The sequence below is a fragment of the Panthera onca genome, chromosome C2 (genome assembly GCF_046562875.1).
Source record: "Panthera onca isolate mPanOnc1 chromosome C2, mPanOnc1 haplotype 2, whole genome shotgun sequence".
Classification (NCBI taxonomy): domain Eukaryota; kingdom Metazoa; phylum Chordata; class Mammalia; order Carnivora; family Felidae; genus Panthera; species Panthera onca.
The window spans coordinates 95057191-95079727 of NC_138347.1; the positions used below are offsets into that span (position 1 = coordinate 95057191).

The 22537-nt window shown below is 45.7% G+C and overlaps 1 protein-coding gene across 8 annotated transcripts in view; it reads left to right on the forward strand.

Annotated features, from left to right (window-relative positions):
• Positions 1–22537, forward strand: part of TNIK (TRAF2 and NCK interacting kinase) — a 392848-nt gene that overhangs the window by 295714 nt on the left and 74597 nt on the right. For all 8 annotated transcript variants that reach the window (XM_060640743.3, XM_060640735.3, XM_060640736.3 and 5 more), the window contains exons 12-13: positions 3205–3409; positions 22072–22182. In XM_060640743.3, coding sequence (XP_060496726.1) covers positions 3205–3409; positions 22072–22182 — 316 coding nt within the window. The remainder of the gene's footprint in view (positions 1–3204; positions 3410–22071; positions 22183–22537) is intronic.

The window sequence follows — 22537 nt, forward strand, 5'->3', positions numbered from 1 at the left end:
AATGATTTCCAGGAAATTGAATCATGCCCGAGAGGGGAACCCTACATAGAAACATTCATGCCCACCTCAGTTGTCACATGTTGGATCCCAGAACCAATGCTGCTTTTATCATTACCATCCCTGCGTTTTGAATTTCACTTGACATTGATTCTGACTTTCTTCCAGTGTGTTTATGAATGATTAAGGTTAGTGTACTCACATTGCTGGGATTTCTGTTCCTTGAGACAATTCAGCTGGCAGCAGTTTGGTGAGTTGAGGGGGACAGGCACACACACCATGGTGGTGGGAAGTGAGATTTATCGGGGAAAATGCAAAAGAAGAAAGCTCAGTGGGGTATATGGGGCTCCATCCTCTAGCCATCCAAGGAGAGGACTCCAATGATCTGGGAGGCATAATTGCCATACTGCTGGGGCGGAGCTACCTGACCAGGAAAGAGGCCAACTCAGCCACTGCTGTTAGAATGAACCAGTGGCTTCTTTTTTTGAGTTAACTCGGATCTCCCAAGCTGGATTATTGCTGAACTACAGGAAGAAGGAGGGACTTACAGGGCCATCCAGTTTTTCTCTTCACCTGCTACAGGAATTTTAAAGGTCAGAGACTGAAGGAAAGTTTTTCCTTCTATCTGATACTTTACATGGGCCTCCCCCAGTTTAGCTACATAGAGATAATGTCTGTCAAGTAGTGACGATCAAAGGCAAAGGACCAAATGCCCTGCATTCAGAGAGGTTGTGCACTATTTTTTATTTTTCCAAAGCTCACCCAGATGTCATGTCAGCCCTTCTGATCACTCTCTAGAGAACTGAGAAGCCACATTTTAACTAGTACTTGCTAAACTGAGTCACTTAGCAGGGTGACCTAGCCATGCCTTAACGCTTCTATAATTGTAACGTGTCATTATATCACACTGAAGATTATGTTCCAAGGCCTGTTTTATGGGCACATGTAATTAATCTTTGTGAAATCCTGAAAACTCGAAAGGGACAGTTGTTATCTCATTTTAAAAATGAGGTGAGAACTCAAAGATGGCAAGCAGGTCACACACCAAGTTTATGACTGAGCTACTACTACAGCACAAATCGCCTGACATTGATTCAACATCAGTTAATTGATTCAACATCAATTGACTCAACACCAGTGCATCCTCGTGTGCATGGTGAGGCCGGGCTCCCCGAGTCCTGCCTTTTTGCACGGAGCTTGTGGCCTGTGTGGATAAGTTCTCTTGCTTGGGGTTTGGTTTAGAGTCCTACACAAAAGTGTAAGTTTTAGAGGAGTTTTGTTAGTAGAATCCAAGCACCGTCTGTGGGACATCATGAACAAAGCCTTTTCATGTCATTTTTTGGCATTGATGGCAGTCACGCGGCATGCTAACCGCTCTCCAAAACGAAATAATCCCCTCGTCAACTGCCACCAAATCTGCTCCCGTTTGCGTCACCACCACTGTCCAGGTGCCAGACAAAACCTGCAAGCATTGCTCACTCCACACACCAGATCCATCAACAGGCTTCATCAGCTCTCCCAGCAAGTGCTTCTCTGCCTCCATCCTCACCGCCCCACCCCCACAGAGCCACTGCAGTGCCAGCCCAGCTGGTGGCCCTGCTTGCCCTCCCCTCCCACACCCTGCAGACAGAAGTCCATTCAGCAGCCAACAAATCCCATCACGTCACTACCCTGACTATAACCTTTCCATTACTGGCTTCCATGCCATGTGCCTTCCCGGGTCTGCCCAGTCTCTCTGGCCTCCTCTTGGACCACCTTTCTCCTTCACTGTGCTCCGGGAAGTCCCATGGAGTTGGTTCCTCAAAGATGCCGCACTTGTTCCCGCCACAGGCTTCTACATTTACTTTTCTTTCTGCCTGAAAGGTTCTTCCCCTACCTCTTTGTGGGACCAACCCGTCATCATTTGAGTGTTAGCTCATCTGGCACCTTCTCAGAAAGTTCTTCCCTGATCACCCCCGTCTTGAGCAGAACCCTTAATTCTCGCCCCGGCCTCCTGCCATTGCCACTCTTAAGCCATTATATCTTTTGTCTTATATAGAGCCCTGCTCCTAAGTGAAATTGTTATTTGTATCTTATCTAATTATTTGTCTGTCTCTCTTCCCCACAACAAGATAACTAGAGAGAACATTCATTGAGCAACTCCTGTATCCACTGGAACCTATCACAGTGCCTGCTACCTAGAAAGGGTCAATAGTTATTTAATGGGTTTATCACAAGTGGAAGTTGCCAGAAAGTTGAAAAGATTTGCATGAACAAACAAGAGCCTTCCCCACCTCCCTGTTAGGCTGCTGTGTGCAACCAAAGAGTCTAACTTTGAGTTGTTCACATGCAGTTAGATGTGAATAGGACAGCCCTAGACCAGGGCTGTGGGGAGAGTTGCTTTATGGTGTTTTCTATCCTCTTTTTCTTTCTTACATGTGCGTGCGCACACACACACACATACACATGATGCACAACCACCGTTTTACAGATGAGGAAACTGAAGCCCATGGTGCTTAAATAGAATCTAGGAATCAGCGAGCTGGGTTGAAGTCTACACCATCTGCTCCAGAACAAACCATGTCACTTCTCTTTAATCCTGGTGCAGCGAGACAAGCCTTGAACTCTCTGACTTTGGCAGGCTTGGGTTCCTATTCTACTCTGTGTTGACCTTGACTCAAATGTTCTCCCTCCCTGGCTCATCATGTCTTCACATGAGCAGCCTGTCCTTTGCCTCCTGGGGTTTGGTGCAGGGAATCACGGAGGAGGTGGGGGGGTGGGGGTGATGTACTCAGTAAAATAGGTTCCCTGCTGCTCCCGGTTGTTCATTTCATTTGCTGGATTTTTTTGTGCCTTTCTTAAACATGAAAACCAGCCGATCCAGTGCCTAAGGCTTGCACACTCATTAAAACCTTTAGAAGCAGATCTTTGCATGTCACAAGGGTGAGGGAGCAGTGTGGACAGTGCTGGAGAGAGGTGGTGACATCTCCATCTAGGGATGGAGACAGAACGCGTATGCAGTAGTCACACTGAAAAGGAGGCTGAGCCTTGACTCAGGTTCCCTGGGGATGAGTACTGTAATTAACAGAGGGTCTAAGAGCCCCCGCTGGCACAGGTGGCTCCCTTCCCCACATACAGGGGAGTTGTTTGCCTGCTGTCCTCCCCAGGACCCGGGTAATAATGACCCTTGCCGCACGCAGGATCCTAATCTCTCCCTCCTGCCCACAGCTCCATTCTGAACCTGCCAGGGGAGTCCACACTGCGGCGGGACTTCCTGAGGCTCCAGCTGGCCAACAAGGAGCGTTCGGAGGCCCTGCGGCGGCAGCAGCTGGAACAGCAGCAGCGGGAGAACGAGGAACACAAGAGGCAGCTGCTGGCCGAGCGCCAGAAGCGCATAGAGGAGCAGAAGGAGCAGCGGCGGCGGCTGGAGGAGGTGAGCACCTGCCTGGGTGACCGTGGAAGCCCACGCCTCTTGGCCGGGTCGCTTCCTGAGTGTCCCATCCTTGTGCGGGGCCATGGCCCGCTGGGAGCACACACCTTAACTTGCAAAGGAGGATGAGGCCTGAATGGTGTTACCAGTCAAGGACTTCCCTTGCCTGGCAGGGGGCCAGGGCGTGACCTTGGTGAGAAGTGACCTTGGTGTGGTCACTTCAGGAAAGCAGCTAAAGACCTCAGCCTCTTCAAGTCTGACTTAGATATCACCTCCTCAGTGCAGCCTCCTTGACCACCTTACTTAAATTTGCACCCCCTCCCTCTAGCATGTCCTGTTGCCCTTCCCGGCTTTATTATTTTTACATAGCTCTTACCACCTTCACACGTACTCTCTATGTACCTTTGCACGTCTTACGCTGGAATCTGAGCTCCCGAGGACAGGGGATTTTGTCTCTTTCGTCCCCGATGCATCTCTCCATCATGTATCTCCAGCGCCTAGAACAGGGCCTTGCACATGGTAGATGCCTCGTGAGTATTCATGGAATGAATGAACTAATATAGGAATAAATGAGTCAGTATGGAGAGGTACAATATAGGTGTTAAGTAGACCGCAGTGACTAGGCAGGCAAGTGAAATGTCAGGTATGGAAACGCAGGGTCCTCCTGTAGATACTCCTTCGTCACCCCTCTGGACACTGTGGAAAGCACTTCACAAGTCCTTTTGCACACCTTTAGTATCCAGGACCCGTCCTCCAGCTTGCTGGCCACACTTGCCTTCACCAGCAGGCATTGCTGTCATCTGTGTGGAAAACCATACCAGCAGCCACACCTTTCTGCATGCCTTGTCCTGGGTGAGGCTCTCACCCTTGTGGTCTTACAGAAGTTTGTTAAGCCTCCTTCCTTTATGAGATACATCAAAGCCTCTAGATAGTTAGGAAACTGAGAGCATAGCTGTTGGAAAAGTCTGATGGCAGATGAAAGGTTGACCGACTGCACGATAATGGGGCAGCAATTTTACAGTTTTCCCAAACGCCGTCTTGCTCCTCGTTAACGGTTTACAGCAATTCACTTGCTCTGTCAGGTGGCCATGGCAGTTCGAGGCTGGTGGATTGCAGGCACCAGGAGCAGATTGCTTTTTAATTGGCACATCCAGGTCCAGCCTCCCTGGTTTAAATCGGTGAGGGCCTCCGTTTCAGTTTGCAGTAAAATCCTATCAACCTCATATATCCCTGGAATGTTCATACACAGACCAGCCACAATAATACCCAACAGTTGCAATTATAAAGTGACTTCTGTGCACCCGCTCCTGGGTGAGGTTATTTGCTTATATCCTGGATCTCATCTACTATCATTATCTCTTTGCGTATATCCATTGCCTCTCGTGCCGAATGCATACAATCCCCATTTAACCAAGAGGAAATTGAAATTCAGGAAGAGATTGAAATAACTGGCCCAATATCACAGGGCCGCTAAGTGCACAGTGTTCACACCCATTGAGATCTGATCTCAATGTCCACACAAGCCCTGAAGTAAGTCATTGAAGCCTTGAACTGCGACCCTCACAATAGGACCTTGCAGGCTTCTGCAAGCATCAGTGGGCAAGTGAAGCACGTTCCAATTTCAGTTTATAAGTCTGTCTTCTTGTCAGTGTGAAGAATGCTCCGTGCAAGAGAAGTTTGAAGTTCACCACCTTCTATTCTAAAAACGACACTGTAGTAGACGGAGACCCTGCGGTGCCATGGAAAGGAGACCTTGGAAGGAGCAGGCAGAGGCAGGGGAAAGGGAGGTGTGGGTGTTAATTAAGCAGCTCTCAGAAGCGAAGCGCAGAGTATAGCTGTGCAGGTGCCTGTACCCCCTCTGGTTACTCTCCTGGGCACGAATTGAAATCCCTTGCAGCTAAGACCTGGTGTCACCTTCAGCCCAGCTAGGTCAGTCAGGACCTCTCATTCTAGCCCCCAATCCAGAGCTGTGCCATATCCACCAGTCTGCCGGTTCTGAGAACCAAATGCCTCTGTGGGCTGGAGCCCATGTTTACTCGTGTAGACTCTGGCCAAACCTCTCCCCTCACCTAAGCAGTACCCTGTTGGGCTCTGCCCCCACGTCCCACCTCTCCTGCTCCCTTCCTTATGGTTTATTCCTTCCAAGGGCATTTCTGAAGGGCACCACCTCACTGAGGCATTACACCCTGGAAACCTTGACCATATGCCTTAGTTAGTGGGCTCCTTGCCTAATGACTTGTTACATTTAATTTCAAGTGAAAGACACTTACCATGTAAACCCTAGAAAATCTCCACTGTCCTCCCATAAAACATTTAAAATACTCAAGAATGCCCATGTGCCTGTGCATACACACACACTTATGTGCACTTTCTTCCTTTTTTTTTTTTTTTTAATTTTAACATAACAACTTTTGACCCTTGAGCCTGGATTCTCAATTAATGCAAAGTCTTTTCAGAGGATGCATTGTGTTATTTTGTTTTGTTTTTATCTGTATTTTCTTCCCTTCTTACCTGATATGATTTATTTGAGCTTTAAACGTTTTTTTTCATCAAGTTGCTAAAATAACGATTTCTAACGCTTTCCAAAGCATTTACCATATGACAGGTACTCTGTTCTGCACTTTACATGAATTGTCTCATTTAATCCTCACAATAACCCCCAGTCTGAAGATAATGCAGCTGAATTTCAGAGAGGTTATGGGGCACCTGGGTGGTTCAGTTGGTTGAGCATCCGACTCTCAATTTCAGCTCAGGTCATGATCTCACATTCTGTGAGTTAGAGCCCCACATTGGGCTCTAAGCAGACAGCACGGAGCCTGCTTGGGTTTCTCTCTCTCTCTCTCTCTGTGCCCCTCCCCCTCCCCCATTCATGCTGTCTCTGTCTCTCTCAAAATAAGCAAATAAACTTAAAAAATATTTTTTTCAGAGAGGTTAATAACTTGCTACAGGTCACACAGCTTGGGGGGAAAACTAGGTTTCAATCCCAGGAGATCGCACTCCAGAGCCAAAGAGCTGTCACTGCATCAATTCTGCCTCTCCACTGATTAGCCAGGCATATTTTTCTGGCCCATGGTCCTGTGGCCTTTTACTCTGAGAACCTAAGGACTTTTGAGCAAAGGCAAACAAGCTGCACCCAGCCAGCGGGTGCTCTTCTTTAAAATGGGTTCTGGCTCTGGTGTGCCCCGTCAGAGCTATGGCCAAGGCCTCCTCATGTCTCTTCTTGTGTGGCACTTTCTGGAGCCTCTATATTGGAGGCAGGTCAGAGTTCAGACTCAGTGGGGCACATGTACCCACAGAACACACCCTCCGAGTCCCCGCTTGCACCAAAGGCAACAGTGTGCCCAAGGACACTTTGCTTTGTGCACCAACGCACATGAGCCCTGGCTTCTCCTCAGAAGCAGGAACACTTGTGACCACAGGGCATTAAGAGATTACACCAGCTTTATCTTTTGATCCTTCATCTTGCACCTATTCCTCAACACAAAGAAAAAGAAATACTAACTACTGAGGTGGCTGTAAATTCTGAACTCCTAAGTAATATCTGTCTCTGCTGCCAGGGGCTCCTCTCCTGCATCCTGCTCCTGCTGGATCCCCATCCAAGTCTGCCGCCCTGGCCCTTGGTGACAACTTGTGTTTCTGGTGCCTTGAGTAGGAGCTTGGACTATGTAGAGGCAGTGAAAGCCCACAGTTAGACTTGCAGATTTAGCTTCATTGTGGGTCAGGTGGGCTTTTGTTGGCATCCTGGAAATGCAATTCGATTCTCAAATAAAGGGCCATCAGATGACCTTCTGGTGATGCAGGGCTGTGTAGGTTGTACCCTTTATATTCCCCGGGGATCTCAGATGTCACCTCCTACCAGAGTTTTAGTTTCCAAGGAAGCCCTGTGTGTCCTTTGCTATTTATGGGTAACCATGTGGATTTGAATAGGTTCTATATCAGTATCTGCATATTCTTAGAAGGACTTTGTACACTGAATGTAGTCATTTATCAGCCTCATGAAAAGGACGTGACTTTGGACCAATGATAGGTTGGGTATAAGACTTTCAGCTTTTGACCAGTGATAAAGCACAATGTATAACTAATTTCCAGGAAATTGATTGAACCTAGCTAAGGTGAATGAATCCATCAATAGTGAGAAAAGTACATAGAAGACCTCCTTTATTTTTATTTAGTTCAATAAAAATTTCTTTCTATCACTTGGCCTACACAAAATCCCTCTTGTTTTATTCTCCATCACAGAGTTAGGGGCCAAGAATCATGACCTTAAAGTGCTACAGCACTTACTATGGTCATTTTTTCAGACTAACCTTGGCCAGATTTGTGGTGATACTTAACTGTGCCCAAGGGTTTTGGAATGGTTTTAGTGATTTATCATTTTTTTCCAACTCGCTGAGAGCATTCTATGCCTTCGTTTGGAGAAGAATATCTTTAAGTCACAAGAATAATCAGATTGACCCCACGGGCACCAAATTGCTCAATGGTGGTAAGTTTCATTCTTCAGAGAATTGCATTAAGTCTTTCAAGTCACCTACGTCTTATTTAGTGCCCTTCAAGACCATCATAACATCAGCCAGTTATAGAAACAACCAGTCCTAGCTGAAAGATGTTATACTGCTTTGGTTCTATTGCCTGAAAAAACATTTTTTAAGAAGTACCACTAGCATCTTATTGGCCAGTAAGAGTGGAGCGCTGATATAAAAAATGAGAGCCTAACAGTCTTGACAGGTGAATTCCCTATAAGCCTCTAACTTTTTAATGTCAGTGGCTGGGCTTTCGAAGACGTTAGGCTCAACTGGGTATGGTAGAATTAAAACATGTTTCCTATTCCGACGGGCAGTCATTCAACAAATTTCATGAATTCACACCTCTGCTATGCTGGACCCCAGGAATACAGTCTGCCCTGGTGCTCACCAGATCTCTGAGGGAAACAGGCATGGGGCAGATAGTCACCTAAATAACCACTCATTATCATTGTCAGACTGCTGTGGTGGAGAGGAAGGGCAGCTAAGTAATCAACCAGAGAGGTGTGGGGTGGAGACAGCAGCCCAGCCTGGCTGGGAGGCCTGCTGGGGATTCCAGCTGAAAGACTCGGGTGGGAGGGGCACGCAGAGATGCCAGGCAGGTAGGCCAAGGCACACTCATCTAGACAGCTTCCCAGGCCCAGTTAAGGATTTTTAAGTGTTACCCTGAAAATAGTGGGAAACTATTGACATGTGTTGACATGTGTTAACCAAGGGAATGCAATCAGATTGGCATTTTTAAAAGGAAACTGTGGCTGCTGCAAGGTTGAGTGATTGGAGGAGGGAAGAGTGGACGAGAGAGCCAAGTTGGTCCAGGTCAGAGAGAGTGGTGTTTCTGTGAGTGGCGGTGGAAGGGGGATTGAGGAAAGGGGACACACTGGAAAGAGATGCGGGCTGTAGAACATGCAGACTGCATCTGTAAATGTGGTGCCTGAGTAGATGTCATAGATGGTTCCCAGTGTGGACTGGAGCATCTGGCTGGAGGACCGGGTTTGGGACCAAGAGGATAAGATGAGCTTGCGATGTGGTGAATTGAAGATGTCTGTGAGGTGGCCAGTGGTGATGCCAAGCAGGCAGTTGGATTATACAGAGCCAGCCAGAGAAGAGAGGGTGGGATGGGGAAAAGGGGGCATCATGGCTTATGGTACTGGAAGTATACATCAAGAAGAGAGGAGGGTGTGGGCCTGAACTCTGAGAACATCGAGCAAGAGAGGAGAAGCCAGCAAAGACTGATAGAGGTGTAGAAGGAACACCCGTAGAATTTGATGTTATTGCAAAGAAAATCGAGTATTCGAGTGCAATGAACAAGTTAAAGGGGCCTGCTGTGCAGAATGCCGCCCAGAGGTCGAGTAAGATAAGTGCATTCATTTCCTGTTTGAGAGAAAGGGAAGCAATCTGCTCAGCAAGTGGGATCTGAATTTGGGGTGCGAAGACATCAGTTTGGGTCTGAGCGCTGCCATGTGCCTCCTGCACACCCTGACCACTCTTGAGTCTCCCCACCCTGGCTCCCATTCCTGGGCTCTCACAGAGGTCCCTAACCAAGCTTGTCCCCTACCTAAGTCATGTTGGGAATTAACCAGGAAGACGGACGCAAAAGAACTTTGTCAACTGCCCAAAGCTGGACAGATCTCTCTTTTGAAGGGCCTGTCCAGTGTAGTTTAAATATGGCTAATAAGCCCCACCTCGTGCTTCTGCTTAGAGAACTCTAAACAATTTTGTGTTCATCCATTTGTGGCCAGCTTTTTTGAATGTTTATTTATTTATTTTTGAGAGAGAGAGAGAGAGAGAGAAAGAGAGAGTGCAAGGAGGAGGGGGAGGCAGAAAGAGAGAGAGAGAGGGAGAGAGAGAATCCCAGGCAGGCTCCACACTGTGAAGTCCAATGTGGGGCTCAAACTTAGGAACCGTGAGATCATGACCTGAGCCGAAATCAAGAGTCGGACGCTTAACCGACTGAGCCACCCAGGCGCCCCCATTTATGCTCAGCTTTTGCTCGCATTCTCCCTTATCATCTGCTTTCCTTCAGGGCAAGCAGGCTAGTCTCAGAGAAGCTGTAGCAGCTGCAGCCTGAGCCCAGAGAAGCCCCTGGTATGTGAGGTTATTCTTTGGAACCTATGTCGTTTCTCCCAGTTGTTCTTAAACCAAAGCAAAGGGGCAGGGGCCAGGGGGAGCTGCACACATCTTTAAGAGCCAGTATGTGCAGGACATCACAATAAAGCTCTGAAAACCCCCACGGGCAACAGAGCACTTGGGGGAGATTCTGTTGATAGCAGCATTTTGTCTAACAGTTACCTTCCTTATTAAGTACAAGCTTTTAACTTAACTGTGCCTCAGTTTCCCCATTTGTAAAACTAGAAAGAATAGTAGGATTACCTCCCAGGGCTGTCATGAGGATTCAATGAGTTAGTTCCTGGAAAAGCTTAGAATGTGACTAACACTTACAGCAGCACTCAATAAATATTAGTTATTATTATTGGAGTGGGTGCCTTTGGCTGAAGTCAGAGGTGTAATTTCCAAAAGTTTAAATGCTTTTATGTACAGTAGTAAAATCCTCTTGAATTTATTAAAATAAATGTACCAACAGGTAAGCTTTTATTCATGTCTTGAGAAGAGTATGTGTTATACTAGTAGGAATTCATTTATGTCATTAGGAGAAAAAAATGTCAATAGTTTTTAAATGACTGGATAGCTTAGTACAGAGGCAAACTATACCAGCTTTGAAGCTATAGAAATAAAGGTGTAATTCAAGCTATGTGGTCTTGAGTAAATTACTTACCCTCTCTGAACCTCAGCTTCTGTATATACACAATCAAAATACCATTTACTAGGGCATCTGGGTAGCTTAGTCCTTAAGCTGATCTGACTCTTGATCTCCGCTCAGGTCATGATTTCGAGCCTTCCATCTGGCTCTGTGCCAACAGTGTGGAGCCTGCTTGGAATCCTCTCTCTCTCTGTCCTTTCTCTCTGCACTTCCCCCGTCATATGAGTGTACATGCTCTCTCTCTCTCTCTCTCAAAATAAATAAACTTAAAAAATATACTATTTACTTTGCAGGACTGTTGTGAGAAGTAAAGGGAATCATGTACAGAAGGCTTGACACAATCCTGACACAAGAGTGATTGACATTATTGGCAACGGTTTTATTGTTATTTTGCAATGGATGATTTCAAAATTGTTGTTAGGATTTTCTGTATAGATAGCATTTCCCATTGTCTGCCTTCCTGAATTCTCTAAGGCACCTTCTCTATTTACTGTAACCCATGGACTTTTCCATCCCTTTCTGAGAGCACAACTCTCATTGTCTCTTGCTGGCACATCTGTCTGCTGATGACTTAGCCAACGGTCCTGGCCTTGCCGGCGCACGGAGGCAGCCCATTCTCTATCCTTCCGGATGTACCTCATTTAGTAGGATGAACTGCCACCTAGAGCAGTCTCTTACCAGCCAAGCCTCCGGGAACCTTCCCCTGGAGAAATTCTGCTTTTCGATATATTCTCTTATCAGTATTTCTTGCTGTCATTTCCAACACTGTGTAATTATGATCCCATCATTGCCACCAAATGGCTACATCAAATTTTATGTCCTACCAGTACCTAAAACAAACCCCTAAGATAGAGATCTTGTTGTGTCTCAATAGTAAGCTTCTGGGCATCAAGGACACTGTACCTTAGGAGTGAACCCTTTCACTGAGAAGGTAGGACCAAGGCAGTCAAAGGTACTGTAATCAACTGCCTGGGTCTGGATCTGTCTCTACCACTTACTGCCTTTGTGATCTTGGAAGAGACATGACTTCTTTCTGCCTCAGGTTGTCTGTTTATAAAAGGGGATAGTGATAATTTTGAGGATTGAATGAGTTAATACACAGAAAGCACTTAGAACAGTACCTGGCACCGAGCAAGTACCTAAGGAAGTTCAAGAAGAGAGTTGCAGAGGGAGGGAAAAATCTTTGTTTCCCATGGTCTGCCTTGCCATTGCTACCCTGAGTCATCTTTTCAGGGTGCTTGCAGTCGAAGGTGGCCCCAGCAAGCTCAGCGCACAGAAGCGGGAGACAGGGAAATCAGGGCGGCTTTTCACAAGTGCACATTCCCACCCACCGGACAATACTCCCAGGCCCTCGACCGGAAGAAAGCACCATGAGCAAGAATAACTCCCCCATTCAGGGCCTGGGGTATTAATTCATTGGCACTGCTGAGAAACGGCCTTTAATTCACTTCGTCATTAACCATAGGCATCCTAATGTGTCTTGCGAGTGCCCTCAGTTGGGAAGCAAAGCAGCCCTTTATCCCTGAATGTCCTTAACATCAGCACGAAGACTGAATGCTTTCTAGCTGGGCTTTTGTTCTTTTATTGCAATAGCTGAACAGAGATTATGAATCAGCTGGGAGCCAGGCAGGCAAACTGGGTGCCCATTGTCCTAGGTGGGGCCTGCCCACAGGTCTCTGACGGTGGTCTGTGGTCGCACGCCTGTGTAAGTCACACCGGTGCTTCAGGAGGCCATGTGGTCGGCACGGCCGTATGGAACACTGCCTCTCGGTGGATCCCAGAAGGGCTCCTTGTTCTGACTTACCTGCCATTCTGCTTGGGCCCTTGGACACTGTGATGGGAGGGGTTTGCCAATAGGGCAAAGCAGTTGGGCTGAAATTCCTGAATGGCAGCTTAAAGTGTTACTAATATTTGCAATCCTATTTTTCAGACCCCTTTTTACATTTCCAAGGAATGGAAAGATATGCTAGTATGTTATTTTATTTTTTTATTATTTTTTAAAGTGTATTTATTTTGAGACAGAGACAGAGAGAGCAAGGGCAAGTTGGGGAGGGGCATAGAGAGAGGGAGGAGAGAGAGGATCCTGGGCAGGCTCCACACTCTCAGCACAGAGGCCGATGCGGGCCTCAAACTTACAAACCATGAGATCATGACCTGAGCTGAAGTCAGATGCTTCACTGACTGAGACACCCAGGGGCCCCCATATGCCAGTATTTTACACTTACAGCATTTCATGCTGGAAAAAAGCCTGCATTAGCCAGTTCCTGACCATCAGTGTACCTAGAGCACCTTAGGTGGATGGCAGGGATGGCTTTTCAGTGACAGCATGGAATGGGCATTACAGACTGCCTTCCAGTATCTGGGCTCTTTGTGGAACCTCTTTTATTACATCTGGCCTGCATCTCCGTATTGTACAATCAGTATTCTTAGTGGTCCCTAGCCATAGAACTTTTACGGCAATAGTTGCCCAGACAATATAATTTCAGCATGACTTTTAGATTGGATTGTTGTCATTTCCCTTTTGTGTTCTTCAGTGAGCAGTTTTGTGGAATCATAGAGGCTGGAGAACATAAGGGACCTTGAAAGTGATCTCAGCCAATCCTTCTCTTGAAGAATCCCTTTGATAAGATGCCTCAGTCATTTAACCTGTTTAACATATGATCTCTGCTTATGTTTAGAGGCTTCAGGAAGGATGTCCTATTTCTGAGCGGCTCCTAATGTTAAAAAATTCATCCTGTTATTGATTCAAGTCCTTGTGATATTCCTGCATTAATACAAGTGATGCCAAAGAAAACTAAATGACCTTCCCCTCCAGCCCCAGAAATGTCTGTGACAATGATAATCTCCTTCTCCCACTGTCACTGGTTCCTGCAGCCTTTCCATGTAAGATGCAATTTAGCATCTTCTGTACTATCCCAGATGTGCTGGAGTGGCCCTCTCTGTAGGCACTGTGTTAATAAACTGGGCCATAATGAGCTTGTTTTCATAGGATACCAGTCTCCCATCTGAGAGTCTCATTTAAGTCTTCCAAAGGATGGCAGAAGGAATTTGGAGTCACAACTGCACTTGACTTTTACACTAACCTACAGATTCATAGGTCCTCAGGATGTCATTCTGGCTTCTCTATATGATACCCAGGAAAACCCCGGTGGCCCTTCCCCCCAGGGGAAAACTGCAGCTTGGAGATAATAAGGAGCATGACCATGCTGAATAGCACCCGTAGAAGAGGCAGGACCAGAATTTGTCATTAAGCCTTCTCGCAGCTTTGTTTCAAACTTTCATTCCTTGGGCTACGCGCTTGAAGATCTGCTTAGCACATAGGTACTCAGATGGTGCTTAGCCGTAGGACTGCCTACCGATCAAAAGTCGGCCTGGGAACCCAAAGGAAGAGCTTCACTTAGGAAGTTAATCTTCCGGGAAAGCTCTGAATGGGTAGGTTGGATGGTTTAACTTTAGTAGTATGAAGTAAGTGTAAAAAGAAAAGAACGTGGCCTATCTGGCTGGTCTAGCTTTCTCATTGGTTCTCTGTATTCTGTGAGGAAAAGATGGGTAAGGAAGGGAGGATAAAAAGAAGGGGAAATGGCCACTTGTAAAAGCATAAGACAGCATCTTTCACTTCATATGTGTAGATGTCTCGGCCAGCTTCTTTTGAATCCTTAGAGGGAGCATGGAAAGAGCCAGACATTGAGTATAGTCCTGGCTTTGCACTTAGCAGGTGAACTTGGGCAGGATCTTGACCTGTGTTTGCCACAGTTTCCTCATCGGTCAGATGGGGATGGTGACAGCAGAACATGTCCCACAGGGCAGTGGTGATGACTAACGAGTCCGTATGAGTGAAGGGCTTGGGACGCTGCCTGGCATCATAGAAGGCACTACATGGTGTTTGTTCAGAATCCTGGTGTTAGTTGCAAGGTATCATGCCCTTGCGCTGCAAGTGGTTGGTCTTTCCAAAACCGAAATTTTAGCAAAAGTTAAAATGGGTGAATAGAATGCCCAAATGCTTGAACACCTCTCCTCACGATACAGATGCTGTAAGGCTTGTACAGAACAGTCCTATTTAAGTGAGGGGGCTGTGCAGTGGTTTCAAAAGACCACACTGGGTCCTTTCATTCCAAGTGTCTTTGAACAGAGGGCTTCTTTGTCGAGGAGATGGTTGAAGGTACTTGCCACAGAGCCTGACTTGATCCCGTGCCAGCTGCTGGCCTGTTTCTGGAGGCTGGCTCGGGTCTTCCACGCTCAGTGGGGTCCCCTCTCACCTCTTCCAGGAGGTCACCCAGGTTGAAAGCAAGTGGAGCTGTCCAAGAGCAAATCAGAATTCTACTGTTTCACTTCTCATTCTGAATTGTTAGTAGATTGCTTAGCAATGCAGCACATCCTTGCTTAGAGTCAGATGCACAAACCTGTGAGATCACCTAATCTGCTCCCATGTTCAAGGTTGAGTTAAGGTGACTTATTCAAGGTCATATAGCATTCACTCATTTGTTAAACAAATATTTCTTGAGACTGTGGTCTAAATGTTTGCTTTGGTGGCAGAGCAACACCAGAATCTAGTCTTACTATTTCTGATCCAGTGTTCTTTCCCCAAGCCCTGTGGCCTTTCTTGCCTACCCCCTCATCCTCCAGTGACACGTCACTACAGCTATGGGATATTAATTCCCAAATGTAGGTGTTACCTCTGAGTCTTTCCACTGGGAAATGTAATGTATATAAAAGATAGACCCAGAGCCCCAAATCTACCAGAATGTCATGAGAACAAGATTCAATTTCAATCTGAACATTCAATAAGTAGAAAAAAGCAGCCATGTTTCCTATCTGGAAATTCTGAAGGATATTGAAGAAAGTGCTGCTGGTGGTAGGACAGATGAGGTATCTTTTGCTCCATCCCTCCCTGCACACTCTAAACTGTACATCCCACTACATCTCCAGTTGCTGGAATACTCTTCCAGGTAACAGAAGCTGGGCATGGGGTCAGATGGACTCATGGAAAGAGCATGGAGTCAGACTGACCTGGGCTTGATTCCAAGCTCTGCCATTTCCCAGCTGTGTGACATGGAACAGTTTACTTTGCTGTGCCTCAATTTGCTTATCTGTCATTTAGGAATAATAATAATAAAGTCTGTAGTCACGCTGTGGAACCAAATGAGTTGAAACACGCCGAGCACCCAACCAAGCAAACACTTGACGCCTACAGACAGTGCCCAATATGATGACCTGTATTCATTTCATGATTTTCCCTGAACTTACCACGTGGCCAGTGACAAGGTAATGAACCTTCCTGAGAGTCTGAAAAGGAAAATAAAGAAAACGGCATTTGCCTCACTTACCTGACAGAGCTAATGTGAGGCTCTGATTACAATAATCTACAATACTGTACTTTTTTAGGTAAAAATGATGCCATACATACAGATTGTAATCCTGTCCTTTTTTTCCTAAAAGATTCCATATCCTTGAATCTCATTTTGATCTTTCCAAGGGAAGCTTTGAAGTTTCAAAATCCCTGGAGATCCAAGATCTGTTCCTCGTTTGTTTGTGTATACCCTTCCTTATGATTCTTCTTTGCTCCAAAAGAAAGGATGAAAGGTGGCTTACAAAGATTAATATAGCAACTAAGAATAAAATAAATGAGAAAATTAAGCAGAAGGGACTTTAAAGCAGAAGAGAAAAAACAAGACAAAGCCAGGGTGGGGTCAGTTCACAGAATGCCAGGTGCAGGTGACTGAGGGGGCCACCAGTCCGACTCTGAGAGTCTGACCCTAGCAACTAAGAAGAGAGGCAAACAAGTGGTTTGAGATTCATGTTGTCCTTCAGATCAGAGTAAACTTGTTACTCAGGTAAGCTTTCTGAGATAACTTGGAACCTCTACCCTTGCCTAGTAGTGGTTGGAGTAGTGCCGTGAATGATGTGTGAGGTGATATTCCTAGCATAAACACAGTGGTTAGCTTTTTTCAGCTGTTCTGATGACACTTTAACTGCAAGTTATGGGGAGCCTGGGTGGCTCTGTCTGTTAAGTGTCCCACTCTTGGTTTCAACTCAGGTCATAATCTCATGGTTTGTGGAATCAAGCCACACGCTGACAGCACAAAGCCTGCTTGGGGCTCTCTCTCTCCCTGTCTCTCTTTCTGCCCTCCCCCACTAACATGCTCACTCTCTCTCAAAATAAATAAATAAATTTAAAAAAAATTAAAATAGAGGGCACATGGGTGGCTCAGTCGGTAGGGCATCAGGCTTCGGCTCAGGTCACGATCTCACGGTTGGTGAGTTCAAGCCCCGCATCAGGCTCTGTGCTGACAGCTCAGAGCCTGGAGTCTGCTTTAGATTCTGTGTCTCCTTCTCTCTGTGTCACTCCCCCACTCTCACTCTGTCTCTCTCTCTCAAATATGATAAATAAACATTTAAAAAAATAAAAATAAAATAAAATGCAGTTTATGGCCTGACAGCTCATCAAAAAGTCACTTCTACAAGAGCCAGAGCACCCTGGTGGAGGTAACACGTTTCTGCTGGTTAAACTTAATCTAAAAGGAGCATTTAAAGAAACGAAAGAAAGATCAACACCAGAACTTTGGTGACAGTCAGCCATGAGGATTATTTGTTACAACTTCGATAGGAATCGAACATGTAAGAGTTAAGGTGATATTCTCTTGCAAGAATTTGAGGAGCCAAAATTCTGCAAAATCAGTCTGGAATAAATGTATAACCTTTGAGGGTTCCCTGAGCAAGGAAACAAGATTATTTCATTAAAATAAACTAACTAGTTCACATACTTGAAGTACAGCCACACAGCCTCCACCTGGAGGTGGCCTGAGGGGAACACCCAAGGGGAGAACCAAAGCTGCCCAAAACAAAATTATTCTTTGAGAACATCCATAGAAGACTGTGGGGCAACAAGACCCCCATGACCTACTCCACAGAGCAGGGCAATATTGATTTTAGCCTCAGAAATTTTCAGAGTGGATATTATCAATCATCCCCCACCCAGGGGAAAAAAATTAAGACACTTGTAAGACCCCACAGAATGTCTAATTTTAAGTGATACGATTTGTGAAGAAAATGTGGATGAAAACATGCTTCTAGGCAGTTCAGTAAAGGTAGGATGTCGGCCAAAAGTGTTAGGGTAGTTGGTTTAAGCCATTCCTTTTTGACAGCAGGACCACTGTCATCTTTATGCATAGTTTGAATGAAATTTAGAAATGCTTATTGCGGTTTTGATTTGTATTTCCCTGATGATCAGCGATGGTGAGCATCTTTTCATCTGCAACAACATGGATGTGTAGAGTATATAAGTCAGGCAGAGAAGGACAAATATCATATGATATCACTCATATGTAGAATTTAAGAAACACAACTGATGAACACAGGGGAAGGGAAGCAAAAATAAGATAAAAGGAGAGAAGGAGGCAAACCATAAGAGACTCTTAAATACAGAAAACAAGCTGAGGGTTGCTGTGGATGGGTGGGGGGATGAGCTAAATGGGTGACGGGCATTAAGGAAGGCACTTGTTGGGACGAGTACTGGGTATTATATGTAAGTGATGAATCACTAAATTCTCCTCCTGAAGCTATTGTTACACTGTATGTTAACTAACTTGAATTTAAAAATAAATAAACAAACAAACAAACAAATAAATAAATAAATAAAAGACAATTTTTAAAAAGGCAACTTAGAGATGCATAGACTCTTATTCCCTTATTTTAATTTCCCGCCTTTCTTTAAGATGGCAAATAGGTACCATGCCAGTGCTAGTTGTTGGTGGCTCTCTGTTTAGATAAACATTCTCAGGTCTTGTCTATGCTCAACATAAAAGAACATTCTGGTCTGAGAATGGCATAGAAGGCTGGAGGAGTGGTTTGAGGCTCCACCAGGCTTTCTCCTCTTCTCTTGGTACCCAGTTTACAGTATTCATTGCAACAGATATCAATGGTATCGGGCCCAATATGGGATTTAGTAGGAGATAAAAAGTGGAGTGGAACAGAGACCCTGCCCACAAATAGCTTTCATCTTAGATTGTAGAGTAGGTAAGACATACTCAGATAAACATAATTTAACACACAATGTGATACAAACTCTAAGGATTAATGAGACAGATGATGCCCCCAAGGAATTTAAGATATTGTGTGTCTTCTTTGTCCCATCTTTCTTATTTGGTTCCGTTCAAAGAATCTTCTGTGTACCTGCCACTTGCCTAGCCCCACATAAGAGGCTGTGGGTCCAGAGGGAATCAAGCATAAGCCTTCCCTCAAGGAGCTGCTTCTAATAAGAGTCAGGGTTTTGTAGAGGTATCTGCTTGAGGTCGGGGACTTGGTCTTTCTGTGACATGTTTTGGTATGTACCCAAAAACAGCTCCATGCCCAGGAGGAAAGAAAGCAAAGATTTTTCCGGGAAAGGCATTGACGTTGGAACACAGCAGCTGGAAATTGGCAAGGTGCCCTCAGAAGGTTGGGGAATGATTTATTTTTCCAACCTCGCCACGGGAACCAAAGCCCTGGCAGATGCCTCCATGCGTTAGCGGCAGCTGATCTGAATGAGATCATTATTAATTATTAGTCACTTCTGAGTGTCTTTCTCAGAAACTACAGAGTACTTGGGAAGCCCAGACCCTCTTGAGTTGCAATCAATACTTTGTACACCTCACACAAGGACCTGAGTGGCATGTAATTATAAAACAGTATTGATTCCTGGCGAAGGGGTTGAAAATGTACAAATCCTTCACATAAAAATCAGCTAAATCTTCAAAAGCCTCGATTATTTTTTTTTGTCAAGAAAGAGACCGATGGTGGGAGTAAAAATCTTGAAATGTTAGCTAAATTAGGGCTAGTTCCTGCCAGGAGCCAGATCTGTACACATAATTATTTTATCCTCTGTGTTGGCATTGGTTCACTTGGGTTGAGTGTTGGAAAGATCTCTGTTTTGGGTCTGTAATCCAAATTATTCAGTCAGTTCCTATGATGATGTTTTCTACTCGCATCTTCCTGTATTATTTTTCTGCAAAACAAATAATTACATGTCTGGAGCTTGACTCATCCCTATCCCCCAACACACCCCTCGTTCCTTTCCCTAAACCTACCTTTCCTCTCTGTTTCAAACCATCTGCTCTGCTCCTTGGCCAGGAACTCCACTCACCCTCACAAGCCCCATAGTCCCCAAATCCTGCCTATTCTGTTTTGGCCTAATTCTAATTTCTACTTCTAACTTGGCATCCACTCCAGTCCTGTTAGAAGAGTTGGAAACCTGGATAGCTTTTAGTCTGTCTTCCTTTTGGCTGCGTCTCCATTCTCAGCAGTGATTATGAACATGGACTCTCCAATTGCCTTTGCTTAACTCATCAGTGCCCTGTTATTTTCTGTCTGTACCCACAGAATGGCCTAGCACTGTATTTCAGCTCCTAGTTATGCTTCCTCCCATGACTGTTAGGAAGCCCCTTGAAAATGCAAGTTTGGTTATGGCATTTGACTGCAGGAAGTCCTCCAATGGCTCTCTATCACCTACAATCTGAGGAGGACAGATAATTGTTGATCTGGAAGTGACAGATGTTGAGTCTCAAAAAATGTAGCTTATCTGCAAACCTCAGAGGTCATCGGAAGACAGCAGTTTCAACGGATTGCAGGAGGAGGCCACATTAGGAAGGCCTCCTCATTTGTGGGCTTCTTTGGAGGTCTGAATGTCTGCTTGGGTGTGCTGTGGCTGTGACAGAGAGCTTTTGTATTAGAAGGCTCTTTCCCTGGTTGTATAAAGCTAGCTTGTCAGTGTGATATAGTCACAATCCATTCTGTTTTCGATACCTCATATTTTCTCAGCCAGGCAGTGACGTGTTGTTAAGAATGTTAAAAGAGGAAAAAAAATGTTAAAAGAGAATTGGACGCCCCCCTCCAATCGGTTCCCTCAAACCGGTTCCATATTTGAGGAAGAAGAACTCCCAATGCCAGTACAGAGATCCAATACCAAGGGCTACAGCATTTCTCAAAAGGAGCACGGATAGCATGTGGTATAGGAAAATACTTTGTAATGTGTGACTGTCCTGTACATTGCAGGAGTTTTAGCATCCCTGACACTTCATGCTAAGCGCCAGTCATGTCCTCTGGTCATAGAGACAACCAGAAAAACTCCCACATGCCCCTACACATTCCAGATGCTCCAGGGATTAGGGAACGATACTGTCCCATTGGCAAACGCTGGTTCCTGTAACTGTTCCTAAGATGTTCTCCTTTTCTGAGAGTGTAATGAAGAGCTGGATGCGTCTGTCATCTTTCTGTCACCCCCTGTTGCCTCCTCATCTTCTGCAGTGATTGAGTTCAGGCTGTGGAGTCATATTGCCTGGCTTTGAAATCAAACTCCACCACTTATTGGGCATGACCTTGAACGTGAGGATGACCTTCAAAATTGCTTAATGTCTCTGAGCTTCGGTTTTCTCATATAAAATGGGGGTGATAATAATACCTACCTCAGCAGATTTTTGTGAAGATTAGATATGATAAAGCATGAAAGAGGCTTACCACACTGTCCATATTCAGAGGCATGGTGATTGTATGAGATGATGATGAATTTAAAGGTCTTACTTGAGTGAGACATTGAAATTGACACTTACAAGTGAATTCTTCAGAAAATAAATAAAGGCAGCATGATGTATCGGAGAGGGTAATGGACAGGGTCAGAATCAATGAATTTTGTTGTACTCTCAGCCATTAATTACTGTATGGCCTTGAATATGTCACTTTATTTCTTTGGATTTTGCTTTCTTTTATCTACGAAATAACTGCTCTACGTGGTGTCAAAAGAATTGAATGACATGAGCGTTACAAATGTGTTTTTAAGTTTATTTAGAGAGAGGGAGCTGGGGAGAGGCAGAGAGAGAGAGAGAGAGAGAGAGAGAGAGAGAGAGAGAGAGAATCCCAAACAGCCTCCACACTGTCAGCACAGGTTCCAATGTGGGGTTCAATCTCACAAACTGTGAGATCATGACCTCAGCCGAAATCAAGAGTGGGAAGCTCAACCAACTGAGCCACCCAGGTGCCCCTTAAAACCTACAGAATCTCCTAAACAGTTTGATGATATGTAATGAGTAACTTACTTTGCATTGATGTTTCCTACCCCTGGTTTGAAAACCATCATTAGCCAATAGGGAGAATGCACTTAACAGGAACTTCTTGGGAGGACTAAAATCTGGAGAGTACTTGCATCGGAAACGACAGGGTGTTGGGCGTGACACTGAATTGCTATCAGCCCATCCTTGCCAGCGAGACCCCCAATAGCACGGGACAGAAAGAGCCTTTGGGCACGTAGGCATCTCTGGAGAAGAGGGCACGTCTGCGGCTCTGCAGCCCTCGCTGCTGCTGTCCCGACGGCTCAGCACCAGGCCCCTTTCCTTCATGGTTGTCCGCTTGTGGCCCCACAGCAACAACGGCGAGAGAAGGAGCTGCGGAAGCAGCAAGAGAGAGAGCAGCGCCGGCACTACGAGGAGCAGATGCGCCGGGAGGAGGAGAGGCGGCGCGCGGAGCACGAGCAGGTACAGCGGGGACGGAGCCCGCAGATGGCCCCTGTGTGAGCTCCGGCGCCCGCCGTCCCTGGGGTGTGGGTCACCTTCTCTTAGGACTGCTCAGTTTAAGCAGGTTTTTACTCTTTCTCGAGCCGCTCTTCTCACCTATTCAAGAAGTCAAATGCACAGCCTTGGCAATGCCCACTCATTGAGCCTCGCTTCCTACCCAGGCCAGAGTCCCCTGACATACCTTGATCTTAGGGTTCTCCCAGCCCTGGGTATGTTCTTTGAAGGTAGCGCCACGGCGTAATGAATGAGCCACATCTTTCATTGCTTTAGAAGGGCTTTTCCACTCCTGCAATCTCCCATCTCCATGACGGAGCCA